General features: G+C 41.7%; 1 protein-coding gene across 2 annotated transcripts in view; it reads right to left on the bottom strand.

Annotated features, from left to right (window-relative positions):
* Positions 1-21,103, bottom strand: part of Ralgapa2 (Ral GTPase activating protein catalytic subunit alpha 2) — a 256,297-nt gene that overhangs the window by 226,505 nt on the left and 8,689 nt on the right. For both annotated transcript variants that reach the window (XM_051183228.1, XM_051183229.1), the window contains exon 2: positions 602-712. In XM_051183228.1, the coding sequence (XP_051039185.1) occupies positions 602-712 (111 nt within the window). The remainder of the gene's footprint in view (positions 1-601; positions 713-21,103) is intronic.

The following is a 21,103-nucleotide window of genomic DNA, read 5'->3' as shown; positions in this document are numbered from 1 at the left end:
CCATCCATAGCTGGTCTGCTTTCCAAAGAATATTTTACATATGGGCATAAATATGAAAACATACATAACAAAACTCATTGATAATTAGAAGAAAAAAAAAACCTCTAAGAAAAGAAAGCACAGACAAAGGAGACACTTGGCTTTGCTTGCATTTCACATCCCCTTTAATGGACTGTGGTTTTGCTGTTGGTATTGTATTATTGTGTTTGGCTTTTGTAGAGGGATCTCACTATGTAGGCCAGCCAGTCTTGAACTCATCCCAGTTCTGGGATTACAGCTTGTGCCACCAAATTCAGCTTAAATCTGGATTTTTTTTTAAATGTCCATGTATTATTTTTCTCCCTTGCTCCTTAAATAATTTATCCCTTTGTAATTCATGCCTTCAGTGGGTTCCTTCTACTTTACCTTTAGCCATCTGCTGTACAATTAACTCCTGTGTAAGAGAACACTCAGGGGACACAGAGATGCCAACCAGTCCACCAGAAGAATGTCTCAAAGCCCGGGAAGAAAGAAAGCTTAAAAATGCAGAACTTGTGACTCATGACAACATAACTTCTGAAATTTCCTGTGTACTCAAAGAAAGAGTTGTAGAAATGCTTACCTTTTAACTTCAAGCTATTTTCCAGTGTTATAAAATTTTCATAGAAGATGAAATATATCTGAGAATAGTTGGTCTCAAAAAACTGCTTAAGATCACTCGCATCCACATTATCTGAAAAGAGAAGATTGCATTCACATCATTATTAGAACTCACAAATATAGCCAGGTGTGGGGGGTATAAGTCTTTACTTCAGCACTCAGGAGGCAGAAGCACATGGATCTCTGTGAGTTCAAGGCCAGCCTAGTCTACAAAGTGAGTTCCAGGACAACCAGAGCTATTGCAAAGAATCCTTGTGTTGAAAACAAATAAATAATTAAACAACAACAACAACAACAAAAAGTTCACAAACATTTCAGAAATGAAAGAAAATAAAGCTAGTCTTACTCCCTTATGAGGAAAAACCAGAATCATATTCACTTGGTTATTCACCCAAGAGAGGTCAGAACTGTACAGAGAGTACCACTCACCACATAAATGTGCAGAAAACTGTGAGGCCTACAAAAGGTCAGAACTAATTGGGGACAACACTCACAGACAAGCAGAAAGGTTGGAGGTAGTGGGTGGGTCTGCTGAGGTTCATGGAAGAAGCAGCTTTGACAGGGGCCTCAAAGAGGGAATGGGTCTTAGATATTTGGAAAGCAACTGGTGGGGGTCTTACACAGATCAACCTTCCTCCTCTCCACCACCACAGTGCTCTAGGCACAAAAAGAGAAACCAGTTCAAGTGACCCAGCACATCCTCCCAATACATCCCTGCAGTCACACACATTGGGCTCCGTGCCCTCTACCTTCGCCTAGGTGCCCTACCCTCCATCCCTCCCATTCAATACTGTGGATCAAGAATTCCTGTTGTGCTACATGGTGTTGTTAAGATCAGGAACTACATGCCAGAAGCAGGTGGTACAGTTACCATTCCCAATAGGGTTCGTTCTTTCCAGGGGCCTGATTAGCCCAGGCAAAAACCTCACAGCTAAGGGAGGTTACCTACAAGCCTTTGTCCATTTTTTCTAAGATAGCAATGTTGTTTGTGCCATTTACAATCTTCTGGTTATAATGCTGTAGAATTATACATACAAGGGAAATTAGAAACAGTCTCAAAATTCTAAAGATTACTCAAGAAAAGAAACTGATGGTACCATTCGATCTTTAACAGAATAACATGTTCTGTGTTTGCAGTCCATGTGGCACACTCACGGCATGCCCAAGTCCATAGAGCTAACAGTAAAAAACAGCATGGATCTACAGAACTGACTTCCTTTGGCTACCACAGAAAGCCCTTTAGTATAAATTTTTTTGTTAACAAGGTCTTTAGAACAATGCATCTAAGATGTTTATAAACTCACAGGACTTGTCAATTTCATATTATTTTTACTGACCAAAATAAAACATCACCAAACAGTAGACTCCCAGTAGCTGACAAATTTACCTTGGTGAAAACAGGCACAGAGAAAGTACTATCATCACACACATGAACACCATCATTTTTTATGTATTTACTTACTCACTTGTTTATTGGTTTTATTTAAAAACAAGGCCTACAACCCAAGCTGGCCTCCAACTCCCTATATAGTGGAGGATGACCCTGAACTTCTAATCCTCCTGCCTCCACTTCTCCAGTGCTATACCTGGCTTTATGTGGTACTATGGATCAAATTCAGAGTCTCACACATACTAAGCAAGCACTCTTCCAACTGAAGGACATTCTCATCTCTGACTACTGTCATTCTTAGGAGCAACATAGTCTCTCTAGGAATCCTCCACAGCCTTACTCACAATCTGCCTGTTGCAACATGACATCTAGGTTCTGATGACCTCAGGACTTCCTGCTTGTAAGTAGGTAAGTAGTAGTCATTATTTTATTTTTGACCAATTAAGGTGTTTCTTTTACTCAACTGATTTAACACAGTATCAACAAACTACTGTGCTAGGTTCAGGGGTTTAGTGGTGCATGAATGGGACTGTAGGTTCTATGAGGTCAGGGATTATATCTCACAGAGAGGACCTGATTCAGTCAGGAATCCAGCATGCCTTGAGGAATGAAGCAGTATGACAAGTCCCAGGACAGGGGAGGGACAGGTGGAAGTCACACAGTGGAGGTGCAGCCAGACTGGCAGGAAGGACTGTGAATGTTTTAACTACAGCTCACACCCAGTGGCGAGCCTGGCACTAAATGCCCTTTCTGCCAGAGCACTAAGCACAGATGGTCCAGTCACATCTCACTGTCAGGCTAAAACATGTCACCCCACTGCCAGGCTGTCTGCACCTCAACTGAGCAATTGTCCCTAATAACCACCTCCACTGCACATGACTGTCCCCCTCAGGCCCTACACTCTAGCCTATGTGATGTCTTTACAATCCTCAAAGTTCTCAAATATATTTTCTACTTGGATCCCCTCAGGGACTGGCTTGACTCCCAGATCATCCTATAGCTAGATTGGCCTCATCCTTCAGAAATGAGATCACTGATTAATACCTCAAAGAAAACCACAAATGTCCTAGGTGTCACTCTGTACTTTTCATCCCATCTCCTGCCTTTTTTCCTTGCAGTGAAAGGGCTTCAGACTCAGGAAGCCACAGGGAAACAAATCACTCCCTTAGCAGGGAGGTACAGGTAAAGAAGCATCAATATACCCCAGAAAGGTTACTGGATGATCAGCAACTCTCCCACCTTACCCCTTGGCCCTGATGCCAAGACATTTAAAATACTAGCAACCAGAACAAAGACAGGCCTGGAGAACTGAGGGGCTTCCATATAGACACAATGCTTTCCTGAAACCAAAGGCCAGGTAGCGGCACCTTCTTCCTCAACCATCTAAAGTATTTCTTGTTGATAAGAGCATAAAGCTCTCACTGGCAGGACAAGTAGCTACCTACAAGGTCATCCAGTACACATTAAGCCAGGCATAGCACTAGTAACACACTACTCAGTTTATCTACACCAGCTCAGGACTCCTCACTGTCCTGAGAGTTCTCATCAAAGATGGCACTAAAATGAGCCAAAAGTCCACTTACCCAGTTATGTCTGTATCATTTGGCGCCCTCACTAGAACAGAAACTGCATGAGGGCAGGAATTCCACCTATGGTTCACTGCTGCCCCTTCTGCCCCAGGAAAAGACCTGGGCTCCCCATTTGTTAAGTGAATGAATAAAGTCTGAATATCAAATGTTTTGCACATCTAATCCAAGATCCAGAGAATACAGAATAAAGATAGGTCTTACAGAAGGCACTAGAATTTTGCATCCTGAAAAAAAAAATGGGGTTAAAACAAAATATTTTAGCAAAATCACCTCAAGAAGAGGTATGTTGGGTGGGTTTGCTCAGGAAGGAGGGACCCTTATAACCACAAACTTTCTTTAGACAGGCTTTTTTTGATTAATTCATTCACTTATTGTGCCCTATCAATGCCAAACAGCACTCTGCCAAGTGCTTAGAAATACAAAGAGAGTAAGAGCCAAAGCCATCAAGATAAACAAGAGAACATAACCAACAACAGCCAGGATACCAAAGCAAGAAGTAGATAACCCCACACAGGCAAGTTTGGGATATTAATAATGCATATATTTATTGTCTGCTTTCTGCTTTACAAGGTATTTTCATGAGTTATTCTATTCTAGTCTCACTACAACACTGTGAAGGAGATGGAGCAGTGTGTGGGGTGGGGAGCACCCTTAAAAAATGATCTCCTTTGATCTGTCCAAAATAACAAGCAAGTTAGGAAGTTAGGGCCTGGGTACAATTCCTGCCTGAGTTTCTGACTTCAAATCAAAACTAGAAGGCAGATCAGGAATTTAGAAGAAATAAATGGCCCCCTGGAGATGTGCAGAAAAACCACAGGAAAAAGAACAGGAAGTGCTCAAAGTAAGAAGGCAGAGCAGAGTCAACAGTCAGCAAGAGTGGTGAGCAGCATGACAACTCACAGCTTCAGGAGGCAGGAGCGGACAGAGCCAGGTGGGAGGCCTCCCCATCCTCCTTGTCTGACAAGGAAACTAGCATGCTGTCTTATTACCACCAGACAACTCAGCCAAGTAGTTCCGAAAAACCACAGGGAAAAGAATGCCAGACAGCTCTGTAGAGCTTGAGGTCAGTTCTAAATCCTGGAAGTAACCCTTAATTACTCATTCTCCTTCACCATCAGCAGCCAGTAAGCTGCATTACTTTCCCATTATCTCTCAAAGGTAATCTGTATAGCACACCAAACTCTGCACTCTATATACTGACACTTCTTTCTCTACTTCTAGCTGGAAGTCGACAGCAAAGACTAAGGGAAAAACCTTTGGAGCAGACTATGTCTGGCTTCAAGAGCAGAAGCTACAGGGTCTGAGACAAATGGGATAAAATTGTTCCACAATTTCATCTGAAAAACAGGATGAACAACAGTCCTTATCCTGCAGGGCTACAGGGATGAGAAAATAAGCATATGCAGAATGCTTGTAAAATGTCAGTTGGCATCATATAAATGTTAGCTGTTTTTTATAATTACCTAGCTCCTGGCAAAGCTCTCTCACCAGGAAGAAATAATACAACCTCACCTGTGTATGAAGCCATCAAATTAATGACTCAGAAATTCATATCCTTAATGAGAACATCCCATATTAAATAGTACTTAATCCCAACACAACAGTCAGTACTGCCAACAAGCATAGCCATGAAGCCAGGCCAATTCTCCCTCCATCTCCTTCTACACATAATCCTTTTCAATGGCGATTCTATTGCTCTTCAGTTAGGAGGGTGAGCCTTTAGCTCACTCAGGAGTCCAGCTGAACTCAAAAGAAGAGGAGAAAGTTCAAGCCCTTAGCCCTCCTATACCCACACCCCAGAGCTAAGAGTCACCTAGTTCTGGACATGCATTTGTATGTATTTTCTATTTTAGTTCAATTCTCTGAATAATTTACTAAAGGCCAGATGATCAAAACCATAGGCTTGTGACAGTAAAAAAAGACAAGTGAATTCTAAATGATTGTTTAGAAACACTTGCTAAGAACAAGGAAACCTGAGGCTGGGGAGGTGACTCAGTAAGTGCTTGCCAAGCAACCCTAAGGACTGAGTTCAGATCCCCAACACCTATGTGAAAGCCAGATGCAGCACACACCTATAGCCCTAGCACTTTTGGGTATAGTCAGTCAGATCTGGGGGCTTGCTGGCTAGCCAGTCTAGCTGCAACAACAAGTTCCAGTTTAAGTGAGAGACCCTGTCTCAATAAAATGAAGTGGACAGCAATAGGAAAAGACACCAAATGTCAACCTCTGGGGACACCCAGAAGAGGGTGTCCATATACAAGTTCACATACAAACACAGCACATGCATACATACATGCACACACGCATGCATGCATACACACACACACACACACACACACACACACACACACACACACACACACAGAAGGGGGAGAGAAAGAGAGAGAACAAGGAAAATAATGTACAATAAACTAGGCGGACACAAGTGTGAGAATTTTGTTGTCAGAAATGTACGGCACTAGTGATAAGCCTAGTATGGTTAGCTTTATTGGCCAATATTAGCCTTAGAGGCTGATAGGATTCTGATTTCACATTTAAGTAATTGCCTAGGTAGGTGCCCTCTTTTCTTCCTGATGTAAAGATGCCACGCACTATCGGTTCCCCCACCACACCTATAAATTGTGCTCATTCACAGTGATTCCAGGCTGATCTCCTGGTCTGCTTCAGTAGGTGGCGCTTTCAGAACAGTACTGGCTAGGAAAGTCTGAGGTCATTAGTGATGGAAGAGAACTAAGAAAACACAGGAGCACACAGTTGGACCCAACCCAAGAGGCTAGAGCCAACCCCAGACAATCTGCAGTCAGAAGCAGAACTGCCCTAGGCAGTACAGACCCAACATCAGGAGGGTGGAAAATAGATGCTTGTTGATGTTGGGCTCCTGGGAGCTGCTGAGGTCAGAATGGGTTGTTATGAAACATAAGGAAATACTAGTGCAGAAAAAGAAAGTGGGTGCAAAACAACTCCATTGGTTGGGGGTGGGGGAGGGGGCTGGCCAATATAACAGATGTCCCTCAAGGACAATGTGCTCTCACCTTAGATAAAAGGAAAAAGAGTAGGGAAAACTCACCCAAATAGCACAGCCTGCACTGTGACACAAACCTTCTGTCAACAGTGACCTGACTCAGGGAAGGACTCCTGGTGACATCAACTGGTCCATCTGAGCACCTCCTGTGCTTGCAGTCAAGTGCTGTAAAATGCTATCACAGGTAAACAACAGGAGCTTATCTGGGACAGGAAGCCAGCTCTATAGCAGAAAGCCTTTCCAGACTCAGCAGTTTCACTGTCATGGAACAGGAGATGGCATCCAAGGAAGGACTGCATTTCCACATTCAAGTTATCATTATTATAAAAGAAATCCATTCCTGACAAATGACTTTATATGAAGACTCTTAAAATGCCCCCATACCAGCTCTGTGTGGTGGATGATGCCTATAACCCCAGCAATCAGGAAGATGAGGCAAGAAAATTGCCTCAAGTTTAAGGCTAGTCTGGGATACAAACTGAGACTCTGTCTCAAAAAGTCAAAAACATAAAATTAAAGAACCCGTGTTTCCTGTACTGCCTATATACAAACAAAAAACGCTTACGTGGGTGGAAATACAGATTCATACAATGGAAAACAAGTCAGATTTAGACTCTGGGCCTAGTGATTGAAGGCTTAAAACAGATATGATTGAGGCTTGGGTGGGAGCACCCCATACAGGAGGGACTGAGAGGCAGCAGCACAGCCCTTTAAGTTCTGTTTACCTCCCCAAGTCCGCTAGCAGGAAGGGGCTCCAGCCTGGCTCCCCGTCTTCTGGTTTCATGTATGCAGCCTGCTTGTATGCCTCAGTCTCCAGAAAAAGACGGGCACATAAAGGTTAGGCATTAAATAAATGCTTGCTGAATAAATTATCAGTCAGCAGAACTTAGATATTCAGGGAGGGTTGACAACTTAATTCCTTCCTGTGGATGAGACAGAAGCATTTCTAAAGGCCGCAGCAAACAAGAAAATGAATTGTTTTTAAAATCAAAACAAAACTTATTACAACAATGATCAAAAAGATTCCCAACTAAGAAAAAAGGATGAGGGCTTCTATCCTAAATACAAAATAAGTCCATGGCCATACCATCCCAACCATGCTCAATCTCATCTAAATACAAAATAAATTAATAAAACAGGTCAACAAGCAATGATACCTACTCTACAGGTATTATAGAAAATAAATTTCTATAAATTCTCAAAATAATGGCAACATAAACATATGTTCATCCCTTAAACTATTGTCAACATTCACTTTTTAAAATAAGCTCATATCTATACACCATCTATTATTTAAGTCTGATATATTAGAAAGATATCTGGTTGGAAAGGTGTTCAACAGCAAAGCTTCTAAGCTTGCTACTATATGATTTTAAATGAATGGATATCAATTTCTCTTTTGCTTTTCATAAGTAAAATGCTTGATAATTAGGATGATGAATTACCACCAAACTTATTTACAAAAAGGCATTTATGCCTGCTACATGCAACAGTCACCTGTGTAGGTCAGAGGATAACCCCAACTGTCAGTTCTTGCCTTCCCATTTGTTTGAGAACATCCTTTGGATGTTCATTAATGCCTGCCCCAGGATAGCTGATTTACAAGCTGCCCAGGTCAGTCTTCTCTCTGCCTACCACCCCACCTTAAGAATTCTGAGATTATAGGCTCCCCTGAATATGGGTCTCAGACAGAAGGACTGAGCAGTCTAAGGGACCTCAGACAGTGGAGCCAGGATGTATCCCTGGTGCACAAAAGGACTTTGTGAACATATCCCCCATGGAGGGATAACTGCCTTAACCTAGAGACTGCAGAGTGAGACCCTGTAACAAAGATAAACAAAGCACTTCCTCCAAGCTACCGATTCCCTTTATCAAGGTAAATAAAAACACCAGGTCAGAAACAAACCCCATCTCTGAACTTTGCTCCATATCTTAGTTTTCTCTACTGTTTTTTATCTCTTTTTCTGTACATCTTTTTTTTTTTTTTTTTTTTTTTAGTTTCAGACACAAATACAATTTCTGTGAAGCTTTAAGAAGCAGAAGACCAAAGTTTGTTTCACAAGTATGCTTTGTGACACATGAGACTTCATATTTCTGCAAAATTCTAACGTAGTACAATACTTCCAACCTCATCCACTTTTAGGCACTAGACATATTTGACATGAAATTGCTTCCCAAATCACTCAGATAATAACTAATAATATATTCAAATAATTCTGCCTCCTCTCTTAACCCTTCCACCCACTGGAGCAGGAGGCACCTCTCCTTGTTCTTTGCAAGACACCTGTTCCCTCTCCCTTACATGGCAACCATAAACTGCCTAAGAAACCTTAAGGCTGCAATCATCCAGGACTACTCCCAAGTTGCACATTAGACTTCCTCAGGTTTGTATTCTTCTCTTGAGAACCTCAGACTTCTCACATGCGCATCTTAGATATCAATACTACACAACTCTGGATACCCCTGAATCTCATCCCAGGTCCCTCGCACAGCCCACCCACCTACGACTGCCAGAACAACTAACTCAACAAATCTCTCTTCTACCACATTTCTAACATAGCTATCCCCTCAGCTCTGCCTGAAACCTGGCAATCCCCTAAGAACACATCCCCTACAGTCACCATGTGAGGTTTTCACCTTCCTCATAAACTCACATGTCATCTGCCCTCAATGAAGTGTGGCACTTCACTGCTCCCCCACTCTGCAAACACACACCCCAAAATTCCCCCAACACCAACCACACACACACACCAATTACTAAGCCATTTGGGTCCTTCTTTTCTCCCATACACAAAAAGCTCCTTTGCTGCTCATCACATCTTAGACCAACGACCACTCCACCCCCAAATGGAGAGGCACACTGTCTCTTCCACCCCAGTGCACTCTCCAAAGATTGTAGGGCCTGAATCCCGTCTTCATTATTGGTGATTTCAACATTTACAGGATGACGCCTGGCTTCCTCATCCCTAATGAAGTTGTCAGGCATTCCACCTCTACCAGCCACACCCACAGTCAGAGCCCAGACATGGTGATTACTACCCACCTCCTAAGCCTCCTTTCAAGTGATTCATTCTCCCACTTCCTGCCATTCCTTATCTTTCCTGTCCACCCCTGGTGCCCTAACCCCAACAACTCCAACACTACTAGGTCTATGAATCAAATCTTGAATCTACCATCTTGTCACTATCCAAGTTGTACTCAAGTCCTCATTTCCTTTCATTCCCAATTTAATTTCCATGGCTCATCTTTTTTGGGGGGAGAAGACACTTACACATAGTAATGTACAAAATGGAAGTCAGAGGACAACTTGCAAGAGTTGGTTCTCTCCTTCCATCATGTGGGTTCCAGGGATCAAACCTAAGTTATTGGCAGTGGAAGTCTTTACCCAGAGCCATCTCACCATCCTCACCGTTTTAAGAGCCCTTTCGCGTCCCTCAGCCCTTCCATTCTTTTGTTCTTCTTTCACAGTTACTACATAATATCCTAATCTGTTTCATCCTTAGTTCAACTGAGTTTTTAAAAATGTTTATACGAGGGGATGGAGAGAAGTCTCAGAGGTTAAAAGTATGTGCTGTTCTTGCAAAGAACCAGAGTTTGGTTCCTAGTACCCACATTGGGATGCCCTCAACTTCCTACAACTCCAGCTCTTCTGGCCTCTGCAGGCACCTACACACACACACACACACACACACACACACACACACACACACACACACACACACACACAAATAAACAAAACGAACAAAACTTAATGCCTATAAGAGGATAAGTCCAGCATATGTGATTTATAATGCATAGTAACTAACACTTTAGACCACCCACGGGATAAAGGCACCTAGTCTAAACAGGCTTCTGCTGGCCTGCTCTAAGGAAACTGTCACTGTTAATACAATGGCCACTATGCAATGCTCCCAAGATCAAGAGAAAATACACATGTATCCTGTGCCTGAGTTCCAGTAGCCTAGGTCATCAGAAAAAAAATGGAGACATGTTGGGACCTAAACTATACAATACATAATGTAATTTGTAGGAAAAACAAACCAAAAAAACAAATGTATCTTTTGGCTTCTTTGATAGTTCTGTTTCTTACATACATTAGAATCATACTTTACTGTTACTCTATCAATTTCCTAAGGGCTCCACGGCACTTCATACAAAAATGTTGAGAGCAGCCTGAAGCAGACGCTCTTGCTTCTTTTCAGCTCCCTCACCTCATCTACCCATCCGACAAACAGCCCCCACTCTTCTAACAGAGTTTATCAGGGATTAGCCTTCACAGAGCTGTATCCACTGAAAGGGGTGGCCTATACCCCACACATGGTGGGTGGGCCTGATGTGACTGAGCCAATTGTGATGGCAACATAACCCCTGCCAATGATTACCATGGACCAAACCCTATGGCACAGTGCTGATCCATTTAAACAGAAGTCTGAGAGAGGTACTGGGAAAATACTCATGATTCTTTAAGGGACATAACAAGAAGTGGCCATATCTGCCTCTGGGTATCAGTCCATCTGGGTGGCTCTGGGTATTCTGATATTGAGCACAGATCTGCCCCACTGAGGGTGACACAGCAGAGAGGCTGGAAGCCTAGACTGCCAACCCTGCAGAACAGCTAGATCATCTCATTCTGGCTTACTGCTCCCAAGGGCCTCTTTATATAGGAAGGAAAAATTCCTTTTATTCATTTATATCAGTTTTCTCTTAGTTACAGCCAAAAATATTCTTGTACACAGACATTTGAAATAAAATATGAAATACATACTAGTACCAATTAAAAAGCTCCCCGAAACCAGGCAGTGGTGGCTCATGCCTTTAATCCCAGCACTCAGGAAGCAGAGGCAGGCAAATCTCTAAATTCAAGGTCAGCCTGGTCTGGTCTACAGAGTGAGTTCCAGTACAGTCAGTGTTACAAAGAGAAATCCTATCTCAAAAAGACAAAAATCAAAAAAGAATCTTAATCTGGACTGGGGTCAGCTTATATTACGGAGGGATATGTCTTGGATATATGTTATAGCGAAAGAAATAGGATAGGTAAAACAAAACCTAAGTGGTTACCTCAACAGCTAAGGAAACAAAAAAAGTGGTGAAGAAGGCAGGGAAGGCCTTCAAGTAATGTCTATGTCAAATAACTATTATTAATAATATAATAACAGCCTACAAAACAGCTCTGCATAGGATGACTCAAGTAAGCCTCGAGCAACAGAAGGCAGGTACAGTCTTTACTGCTGTAGGAGGAAGGGTCAGAGAGGGCAGTTCATTTCAGGTTTGGACCCCCACCTTGTTACGAGTAGGTTTTTCACCGCCAGCCCCAAATAATACACAGAGAGACGCTGTATTTGATATAATGCTGTTGGCCAGTTACTTGTTTCTTATCGGCTAGCTCTGTCTTAAGTATTAACCCATTTCTATTAATCTAAGTATTCCCACGTGGTCTTATCTTACCGGTCCTGGACCTCTGTTTTCCCCAGTCTCTCCATGTTGATTCCTCCCTACTACTTCCTCGAATCCTCCTTGTCTCCTAGTCCCGCCTATCTTGCTTTCCTATTGGCCAACAGTGCTTTATTCATTAACCAGTATGAAAAACATATTTACAGAATGACATCTCCCATCACCACCTTGCTCGGCTCCCATTGCTCAGTTGATTGGGTCCACACTAACAAAGAGTGGTAGGAGACTGCAGGGAAGCTGACCTGTAAGTGCACTGTTTCATAGTGCTTAAAACAACAACAAAACCTACAGGATGTCGCATAAGCCACAGATTTGTTTTTAAATCCAGAAAAGGGGGGGGGGAGGGAAGGTCTAGAAAGTAGCTTATTTTCTCTTACATTTTTGTATGTATATAAGTGTAGTGTATAGATATGTGTGTATGTGTTACCATATATGCAGGTGCACATGAGTACACGTTTGTAGATACCTGAAGTTATTCTCCACATTATTTATCAAGGCAGGGCCTCTCACAGAACCAGACCTCACTGATTCCCTAATTCTGGCTAATGTAGCAAGGAAGCTTGCTCTGGAAATCCAACCTCTCTACTAGTTCAGGGATTATTTGTGGCCCTATGACTACATGGCTTTTACGTGGATTCTAAGGATCTGAACTCCAGTCCTTGAATTTGTAGGGCAAGTTCTTTATCCACCGAGTCACCTCCCCAGACCCCATATTTTAGGAGGGTATATCAGAGACAGTATGCAATTGGAATGACCTTCCTCCTGGACAGGTTAAAAGGATGGCTTTTCTATGAAATTAACTTAACAAACTTTTAAGTGGTCTTCCCCAAAGGACTGTCTTTACCTCTAGAAAATCAAAATGATGTTCTTGCTCTGTCCGCAGCCTTAATTAGTGACCTCTGTGGTATCTCATACACAAGTAAACAAAGACCCTTATCCTGGTCACTGGAAGCCTTCCTAGGCATACATACTGTTGACAGAGTGTAAAAGCCTGAAACTGACAACCTATGGTAGTAGCAGATAGTTTCTTATGGGAGCCTAGTAGAATACAATACAGCTATGTAAGGATAATGTGAGCCTTCCGTCCTGGTGTAAACAATGTCTAAAATGTTTTCATAAAATACACAGCATTGAATTATGTATAATGCTAACTCGTATAAAACTCTGTGAGTGTGTCTGTGTATGTATACTCATAAGCAAAACTGAGAGCAAGAGATAGAGGAGAATGTGGACAAATAAGACAGAAAGCTTACCTAAATACCAGCAATGAATAAGGGACTGCAAAATTTTAAAAGATTTTTTTACTTTACACTCATGTTTACTCATGTTATTCAAATTTTCATAATAGGCATATAAAATATGGAAAAAGCTAAGAAGAGAAAAAGTGTTTCCCAATGTTTCATAAAGAAATTTTTTTTTCTAAGCTGACTACTATAAAAGAAATTAGCAACTATGCAGTCAGGACTTTATCCATATTATTCTCCAAACTTGAAAACATTAACTTTTCAACTGGAAAGTTAACAAAAATGATACATAAAATAGTATCTTTGCCAATTCTAAAAGCAGCAAATCATATAAACTCCCTGTCCAACATATGCAGAGCACCTTTGGAATAGCACATACCTTGCACTGCAGTCTTGGTAATGATGAAATTACTGAAAGGAGATTCATGTTTTAGCAAAGGTTTGTGTCTGTGATTCAGAGGAAAAGAATAGAAAACACAACTGGGCAGCAAGAGACTGCTTATGTCATTCTAAAGAGTTTGCACTGAGTGGAAAGAAGCAAACATGAGACACCTTAGGATGCAGAAAGAAAAAAGGAAGGAAGGAAGGAAGGAAGGAAGGAAGGAAGGAAGGAAGGAAGGAAGGAAGAAGAAAGGTGGTGAAATGTCCAATTACAACAAGCTTCATTTATAAGACCTGGTAGCCTTAGACCGTATGCGTCACCTTCTTATTCTGCCAGAACACTGACTATCAAGTGCTAATGAGATGACCCAGTCTAGGCTCAGAAATGACAGCTCTGTAAGTCCACCCTAAGATCCTCTTCTGGTAACTAACCTCTTGCCATCTGGTTTTGAATCAGCCTGCTACAAGAGGTGGGTGTGATCTCTGGCCTGGAGACAAGAGTAGGAGACTGCAGCAAGCCTGTGAGATACAGGCAAGGCTTTCCACAGGACTTCAGCCCTCAGGCAGAGGAGTGGGCACTGACCACTAACCTGCTCTCTAAAGAGGGAGGCAAGGTGTTATGGATTTGCTGAGTGAGTCCACCCATCATTTTCTCTGGAGAATCACAGGGGCGTAAGCTACTGCAGCCTCTGAAAGCACACTTGTGGTTTGAATGGGAAAGACCACCATAGGCTCATATTGGAATGCTTGGTCCCTAGTTGATGGGACTGTTTTGGGAAAGAGTAGGTGTGGCCTTGTTGGAGGAGATAAGTCACTAGAGGTTTTGTAGGCTCTGAGGTTTCAAATGCCTACAACAAGTCCAGTCAGTTTGCCTCCAACTTGCGGACAAAAAGTTAGCTCTCAGCAACCTACTCCTCCTGTGCCACGGCTGCCTGTCTTCTGCCATGCCCCTGCCAGTATGGTCATGAACTTACCCTCTGACACTGTAAGCAAGCCTCTAGTTAAATGCTTGTATAAGTTGTTTTAGTCGTGGTGTCTCTTTACAGCAACAGAACAGTAACTACTGTACATACTAAGGTGGATAGAAAAAACACATGCCATGCTTTCAGTAGTTAGCAAGCTTAGGGCCCAGGCACTTGTGTGCCTTGTTCCTCTATAGCTCTGTATTAACCATTGCTACACATCTGTCTGAGAAAAACACTAGGCTCAATTATACTGGCTCATAATACAATAAATATAAATCAAAGATCAAAGTTCTCCTGGGTCATTTTATTATGAAATACTCAAAATACAAAAAATGTGAGTTCAAAATTGGCTAGACACCTGCAATGAGCCTCCCTGCAGTGTCTGCTGCCTTTTGTCATCATTTATATATCTGTGTCATTACTATCGTGACCCATAAACATTTTTCCTGGGCTCAGTCTTTTTCAGCTACTAGCCTGTCCCCCTTTTCATCCATGTCTACCAAAGTATGCCTGCACTTTGCCTATTATCCAGTTCAGTCCACTCCGTGGCCCAGTGTACTCTAGCTTTCTGTTCCATGGACGACAGTGTTCCTAGTCTGCATTCTCATGATCGGTCCCTGCAGAGTAAGGAAGGACACAAACTGTGTGTCCCCATCTTCCTCCACAAGTATATATGCCACAGCTTCTACACCACTCACTTGTCCAATACCACTTCTTTCTGTCTTCTCTTTGGTCTCTAGTCACTACCCAGCTTGGGACAAAGGATCTGACTCTTCATGGAGTAAACTGCAGCGGTTTGAATGCGATTTCCCCCACCTCATCTCCATACTCCCTGTTTAGGGAGGCTTAGGAAATATATCGTTGCCAGAAAAAGTTCTCACTGGGAGTGGAGTTCAAGGATTCTAAAGCCATGTGCCATTCCCTGTTCAGTTCCTGCTTCCTGTTTGTGGTCTGAGACATGAACCTTCAGCTCCAGTCACCATACCTGCCTGGTGCTATACTTCCCTGCCATGATGGTCACGGACTTTGTAATCCCAAAACAAACCCTTCCTTCTCTAAATTCCCATGGCCATGGTGTTTCATCACAGCAACAGAAAAGTAACACATAAGCCAAAGAAAGCATGTGATCAGAGAGCCAATGTCTGGTAGGTTACTGAAGCAGGTCTACTACCCAAACAGGAACCACAGTGATTCCTGACCTGAAGTTCAGCTCCTTGTCCTTTGCCCCCTGGGGATTCCTATCTTATCTTTCCCCACTGGCCTTACCCCTGCTCCTTTTCTCTGCCTTTTCTCTACTCTAACTCTAGGAACTCTGATGCAGTTCCAAGACAGTTATGATTCAAACCCTTTGCACTTACTGTTCCCTCTGCTTGGAATACTGTTCCTTAAAATAATGATTAATTGAAACATTCTCAATTCAGGCCTTTGTCAAAACATTCTAGACAGTCTCTTCTGACCCCAATACCTAGACAGCATGCACATACACACACCCTCGCCAACACCATCTTTCTATTAGCAACACGTAAAATTACATTATAAACTTGTTTGTTATTCACATACTGTCTCAGCAGAATGAGAATCCTGTGAGGGCTGGGCCTTGATTTGTGAATACCAGACACTCATTCTATGGAATAACCTAAAAACCAAAGGTGATTCTCTACTCTAGACAGACAGACTTGGAGTGCTCAAACCTATTTCTTCAAAAGACAGTGTTTTACTTCCCTCGAGGCACATAAATACTCCTTAAATATAACCTCCAGTCTTAAGTAGAATTTACAGAATATCAACTAAGGATTTCTCTTCAGTGATTTGGGACAAAGTTAGTGAACTTTGTGGTGAAACAGGCCTCAAGCAAGGACATTGACAATGCTGTCCTGAGCATGAATATGTAAAGGAACTAGAGTTGAGGTTTCATCTCTAGGAACAGAGCACATGGCCAGCCTACCTCTTCAGAACTCGGCATTTCCCTCACCCAGTGGCTGACACAGGAATGGGAAGTGACCCAGGAAAGGCCAATCTAAGAGTTTCTTGGGAACTGGGGTGGATCCCTGGGGAGGGGCTGAACTCTTCTCAGGACTTACTAGCTCTGGAGCTGTGTCAGGATGGTAAAAACAGAGATCATCTATCTCTCCTGTGCCTGGAGAGTCGGTTTGAGAACAAAAACACAAAAATCAACAACAACAACACACACACACACACACAACTAGAACTATAGAACTGTAAGTGAAGAGAACTATTCCACCAAAGAAGAGATGAGCAGGTGAAGCCCTGGACACCATTTTCATCTCAGTAGACAGCCTCGTCGAAGGCCAAACATGCCCTTTCACTGTTCCACTGTCCCGCTGCATGAATACTCAGTCCCTTCTTTCAGCGGGTACTAGTGTGTGGTTCTTAAAACACAGGTATTAGCCAACACAAATGCAAAGCGCATCTATGGTTGAGATTAAAGTAAAACAGATACACACAAGTAGCAGTCAGATGACTGCTTAATAACTACAGGGCTCCTTTGCCCACTAATACAAAAATTTAATCCCAGCCCTAGAGAGGTAGAGGCAGGAGGATCTCTGTGAGATGGGGATCAGGCTGGAATAGTGAGTTCAGGACAGCCAGGACTACATAGAGAGACTCTGTCTCAAAAGAAAAAAAAAAAAGTTTTGAAGGTAGAAGTAGTTGTACAGCACTACTAAAGTATTTAATGCACTAAACACTTCACTTTAAAATGGTCATTTTATGTGATATGAATTTCAATAAGCAAAATAAACAGGCAGAGTGTCAACCCATTTCTTAATAGAATAAACTTTAAATACAGCAGGTTTATTTCCTGGAAGAGGAAATTGAGCCAAATGTTATATATACATTTTGAAGATCACTGATACATATTAAGCTATTTTCTAGAAAAGACAACACAAAATTATAGTCTTATCAAATGTATTTTAGAGACCTCACATGTATGTTATTGGGGAGGGAGACAACAATTTTGATAATTGGTAAGAGATTATATATTTAAGTTTATATCTTAGATTATTAATAAAATATGACATTTAAAATATGACTATAGCTCATTTCTCTGGTTGTCACATATATTATAATTTTTCTCATGAATGTGCAGGAGTTTTTATGCACTGAGGATATAACTAATTCCCCTCTTACAAATTTGACATATTTTTTTACTTTGTTATTTACTTTTGATTTCAATGGAAGGTGATCTATTTATATACATGTTTATTTTTAAGAGCACAAGAAAGAGATGGGGATATTCTTTCCAAAATAAATATTTGCAATATGATACATGAAGATACATGCTGATATGCAGACATTCTGCATCTGCTTCAGAGTTCAGAGTTCTGTGTAAACTCTAGTACATCAGGCCTAACTGGTTCAAACACACCCTCATCTTATCAGATACAGTTCATAGAAAACAGAGGCTTATGTCACAAATACAAGCAAACAGAAATAAACTAAAATTTTCTTCAGTTCTTCTCTCTTCTGCACAGGTTGAAAATACTATCAATTATTCAATTATTTCATTGCAAAAAAAGTTTTTTTTTTTCCTCTCTAGCTAGAAAAGGTCCTTAACAACAAAGAGAGAGTCAGTTTTGAGTTTTGCAAATTTAAAATCTGACAATAATATCTCCAACTTTATTTCCATGAGCATCACCCAAGCCATTCCTCACTACCCTTCATGATGGTTTACCCACATTTATTACCCCTTTGTCCTTTCTTATATCTACTCTCCTTGGCACCAAGGGCCTGGTGTGATGATGAATGCACCAATGCCAGGGGAAGTTAAAGTACTGTTCTGGAAGGACAATCATCATCATCCTTCACTCGCAATCTTCAGTGATCACTAGGTAAAAATGATCTGTAGGACAGGAAGGCTCTCAAAGTCTTTAAAATATGCACATGGGAAACCAGGCAGGGGTAGTACACACCTTTAATCCCAGTACTTGAAGTACAGGCAGGCATATCTCTATGAATTTGAGATCAGTCTAGTCTACAGAGTGAGTTTCAGTACAGCTAGGGATATACAAAGAAACTTTGTCTCAAAAAAAAAAAAAAACTAATAATAAATAAATAAATAATATATCCACATGGGTGGCTAGATACCTCCCAACTCAAATCTATATAGTCTGAAATTATTGTTTGTTTGATTAAATTCTTATACTGCAAACTTCCTTAATGCTGCATGCATTGCCTGCAATAGAGCTATGATGGACATACAGCTGCTAAATGAATAGGGGAGCTATGATGGACATACAGCTGCTAAATGAATAGGGGACTGTATAGTCATCTGCCTTAGGTTCAGACACTTCGGTTACATAGCTTTAGAGAGGGTTCTTATCCTCTCTATATCTTATCTACAACACGTATCAGTTTCATTTGGGCACATTAAATGAGTCAATATGCACAAAAGCATGGCAGTAGGGAACTTAGAGAGTGCTGTTATGATATATTATGATTTATTAAAGCTTGCCTGAGGATTCAGAAAAGAAAGCCAGCCACAAGCCAAAGAGGTCAGGCAGTGGTGATACACATCTTTAATACCAGCAGCCACAAGCTAGGTGGTGGTGGTATATATCTTTAATCCTAAGACTCAGGATTAAGAGGTAGAAGGATCTCTGTGAGTCCAAGGCCAGCAAAATCTACACAAGATTGATCTAGTCCTAAAGAGAAACAGCTCACACAAAGATGATCTCAGTACCTGGGATCACACGCCTTTAATCCCAGTATCAGGGAGATATGTAAGACAGGAACAAGGTCTCAGAGCTGTCCAGCACTAAAGGGATATAAAAAAATAGGAACAAGGTCTTCAATAGTCAACATCAGGATTCATTCTCCAGCCACATTGAGAACAGGAAGACATTGAAGTCTCAGGATTCTCCAGCCACAATGAGGAGAGGCAGCATTCTGAGGTGTGGTGGAACCAGGATAGCCTTTCAGTCTAAGGTAGAATGAGAACTCGTGCCTGGCCTGGCCACTTTATTTCTCTGATCTTCAACTTGAAGTTGAATCCCAATATCTGTCTCTGGGTCATTTATTTATCATGCTACAGAGTGTCAAATTAATATTATTGTTTTTTAATGTTTTAAATCTATTTGTATTATGTTTAGATATTGAAGGGTGTATATACATGACTGCAGGTACCATGGAGGCCAGAAGTATGAAATCTTCCTGAATCTGTAGTTACAGGAGATTGGGAACTAGCTGACATATGTTCTGGGAACTGAAGTTTGGTCCTCTACAAAAGTAGCACATGCCTGTAAATGCTGAACCGTCTCTCCACCCAAATATTAATATAGTAAATAAAGAAGTATGTTACCAAGAGACATTAAGATGAGCAAGAAGCTGCCATGTTTGATAAGATATCATGTAGTGGGGAAGATGAGGCAGAACACAAGAATCACGCATAATACAAAAGAAAATACATACGTGTCCAATGAGAGGTTTAAAAAAAACCCAACAACAAACAAATAAAAAAAGACATGCTGTAGGAATTCTGCAGAAAGATCATCTCGGGACAAGAGGACAAGACAGTTTATGTGGAACTGTAAGTGTAAGTGTGTGTGTGTGTGTGTGTGTGTGTGTGTGTGTGTGTGTGTGTGTGTGTGCATGTGTCCGGTTCCAGAAGCATTTTAGACAGCAGGATGGAAAACACTTGACAGGATAGAAGAAGGTGCTTGGTTTGAGTTCTCTGAGATGTGGACAGAGTTCCACACACGTGAGACTGACTGGGAGAAATCCCTGGGAGACAAAGGAAACTAGGGAAAGCATCAGACTACATACAGGGAAGAAGAAAAGGACAAGACTGAGCATAGGTGGACTGTAACAACATTCCAAAAGGTCTTGACCAGACAAGGCTGCCTCCTAGCTGCCCTGGGTCTGTAGAAAGAAGCTGGGCTTGTTACTCAGCTGGGACAAGCCTGAGAGAAGTTCAGCTTTGGAAGAAACTGGTGGATCGAGAGGGCTGCCAGTCAGTCACACTATATGCAGCAGGAGCAAGAACCCTACATTCTCAGGACTCCTCCAGTAGGCCACATGTAATGTTTGTTTGCCTGTCCTTGGCAAAACAGCCTCTGGTCAATGCATACACAGAGCAGAAATCTTAAAATCAAACAGAAGACAAAGTCAGTGAGCCCCCTGATTTTTATCAAAATAGTTTTTCTTTTAACTAGACCACAATTCTGATGGCAAAGTCAAAGTATATGTTTACTGTTGAACACTCCAAAGACATTAAGTGGTGTTCAATGTTGTCCAGATGGAAATAGCAACAACACAAAGGGTCACAGCATCTCTGTAAGGCAAATGCTTTAAGATACAATTTCTGAATTTCATTTGATTCTCAATCACCATGCTCTGATAACAGATCCCTCACCTGAAGAGCTGTCTGAACCACAGATCTGGGAGGCTGACGTGAGGTAAGA

Source organism: Phodopus roborovskii, unplaced genomic scaffold (genome assembly GCF_943737965.1).
Source record: "Phodopus roborovskii unplaced genomic scaffold, PHOROB, whole genome shotgun sequence".
Taxonomy (NCBI): Eukaryota; Metazoa; Chordata; class Mammalia; order Rodentia; family Cricetidae; genus Phodopus; species Phodopus roborovskii.
Note: the sequence above shows the minus strand (reverse complement) of the source record. Positions and strands in the feature narration are given on the sequence as shown.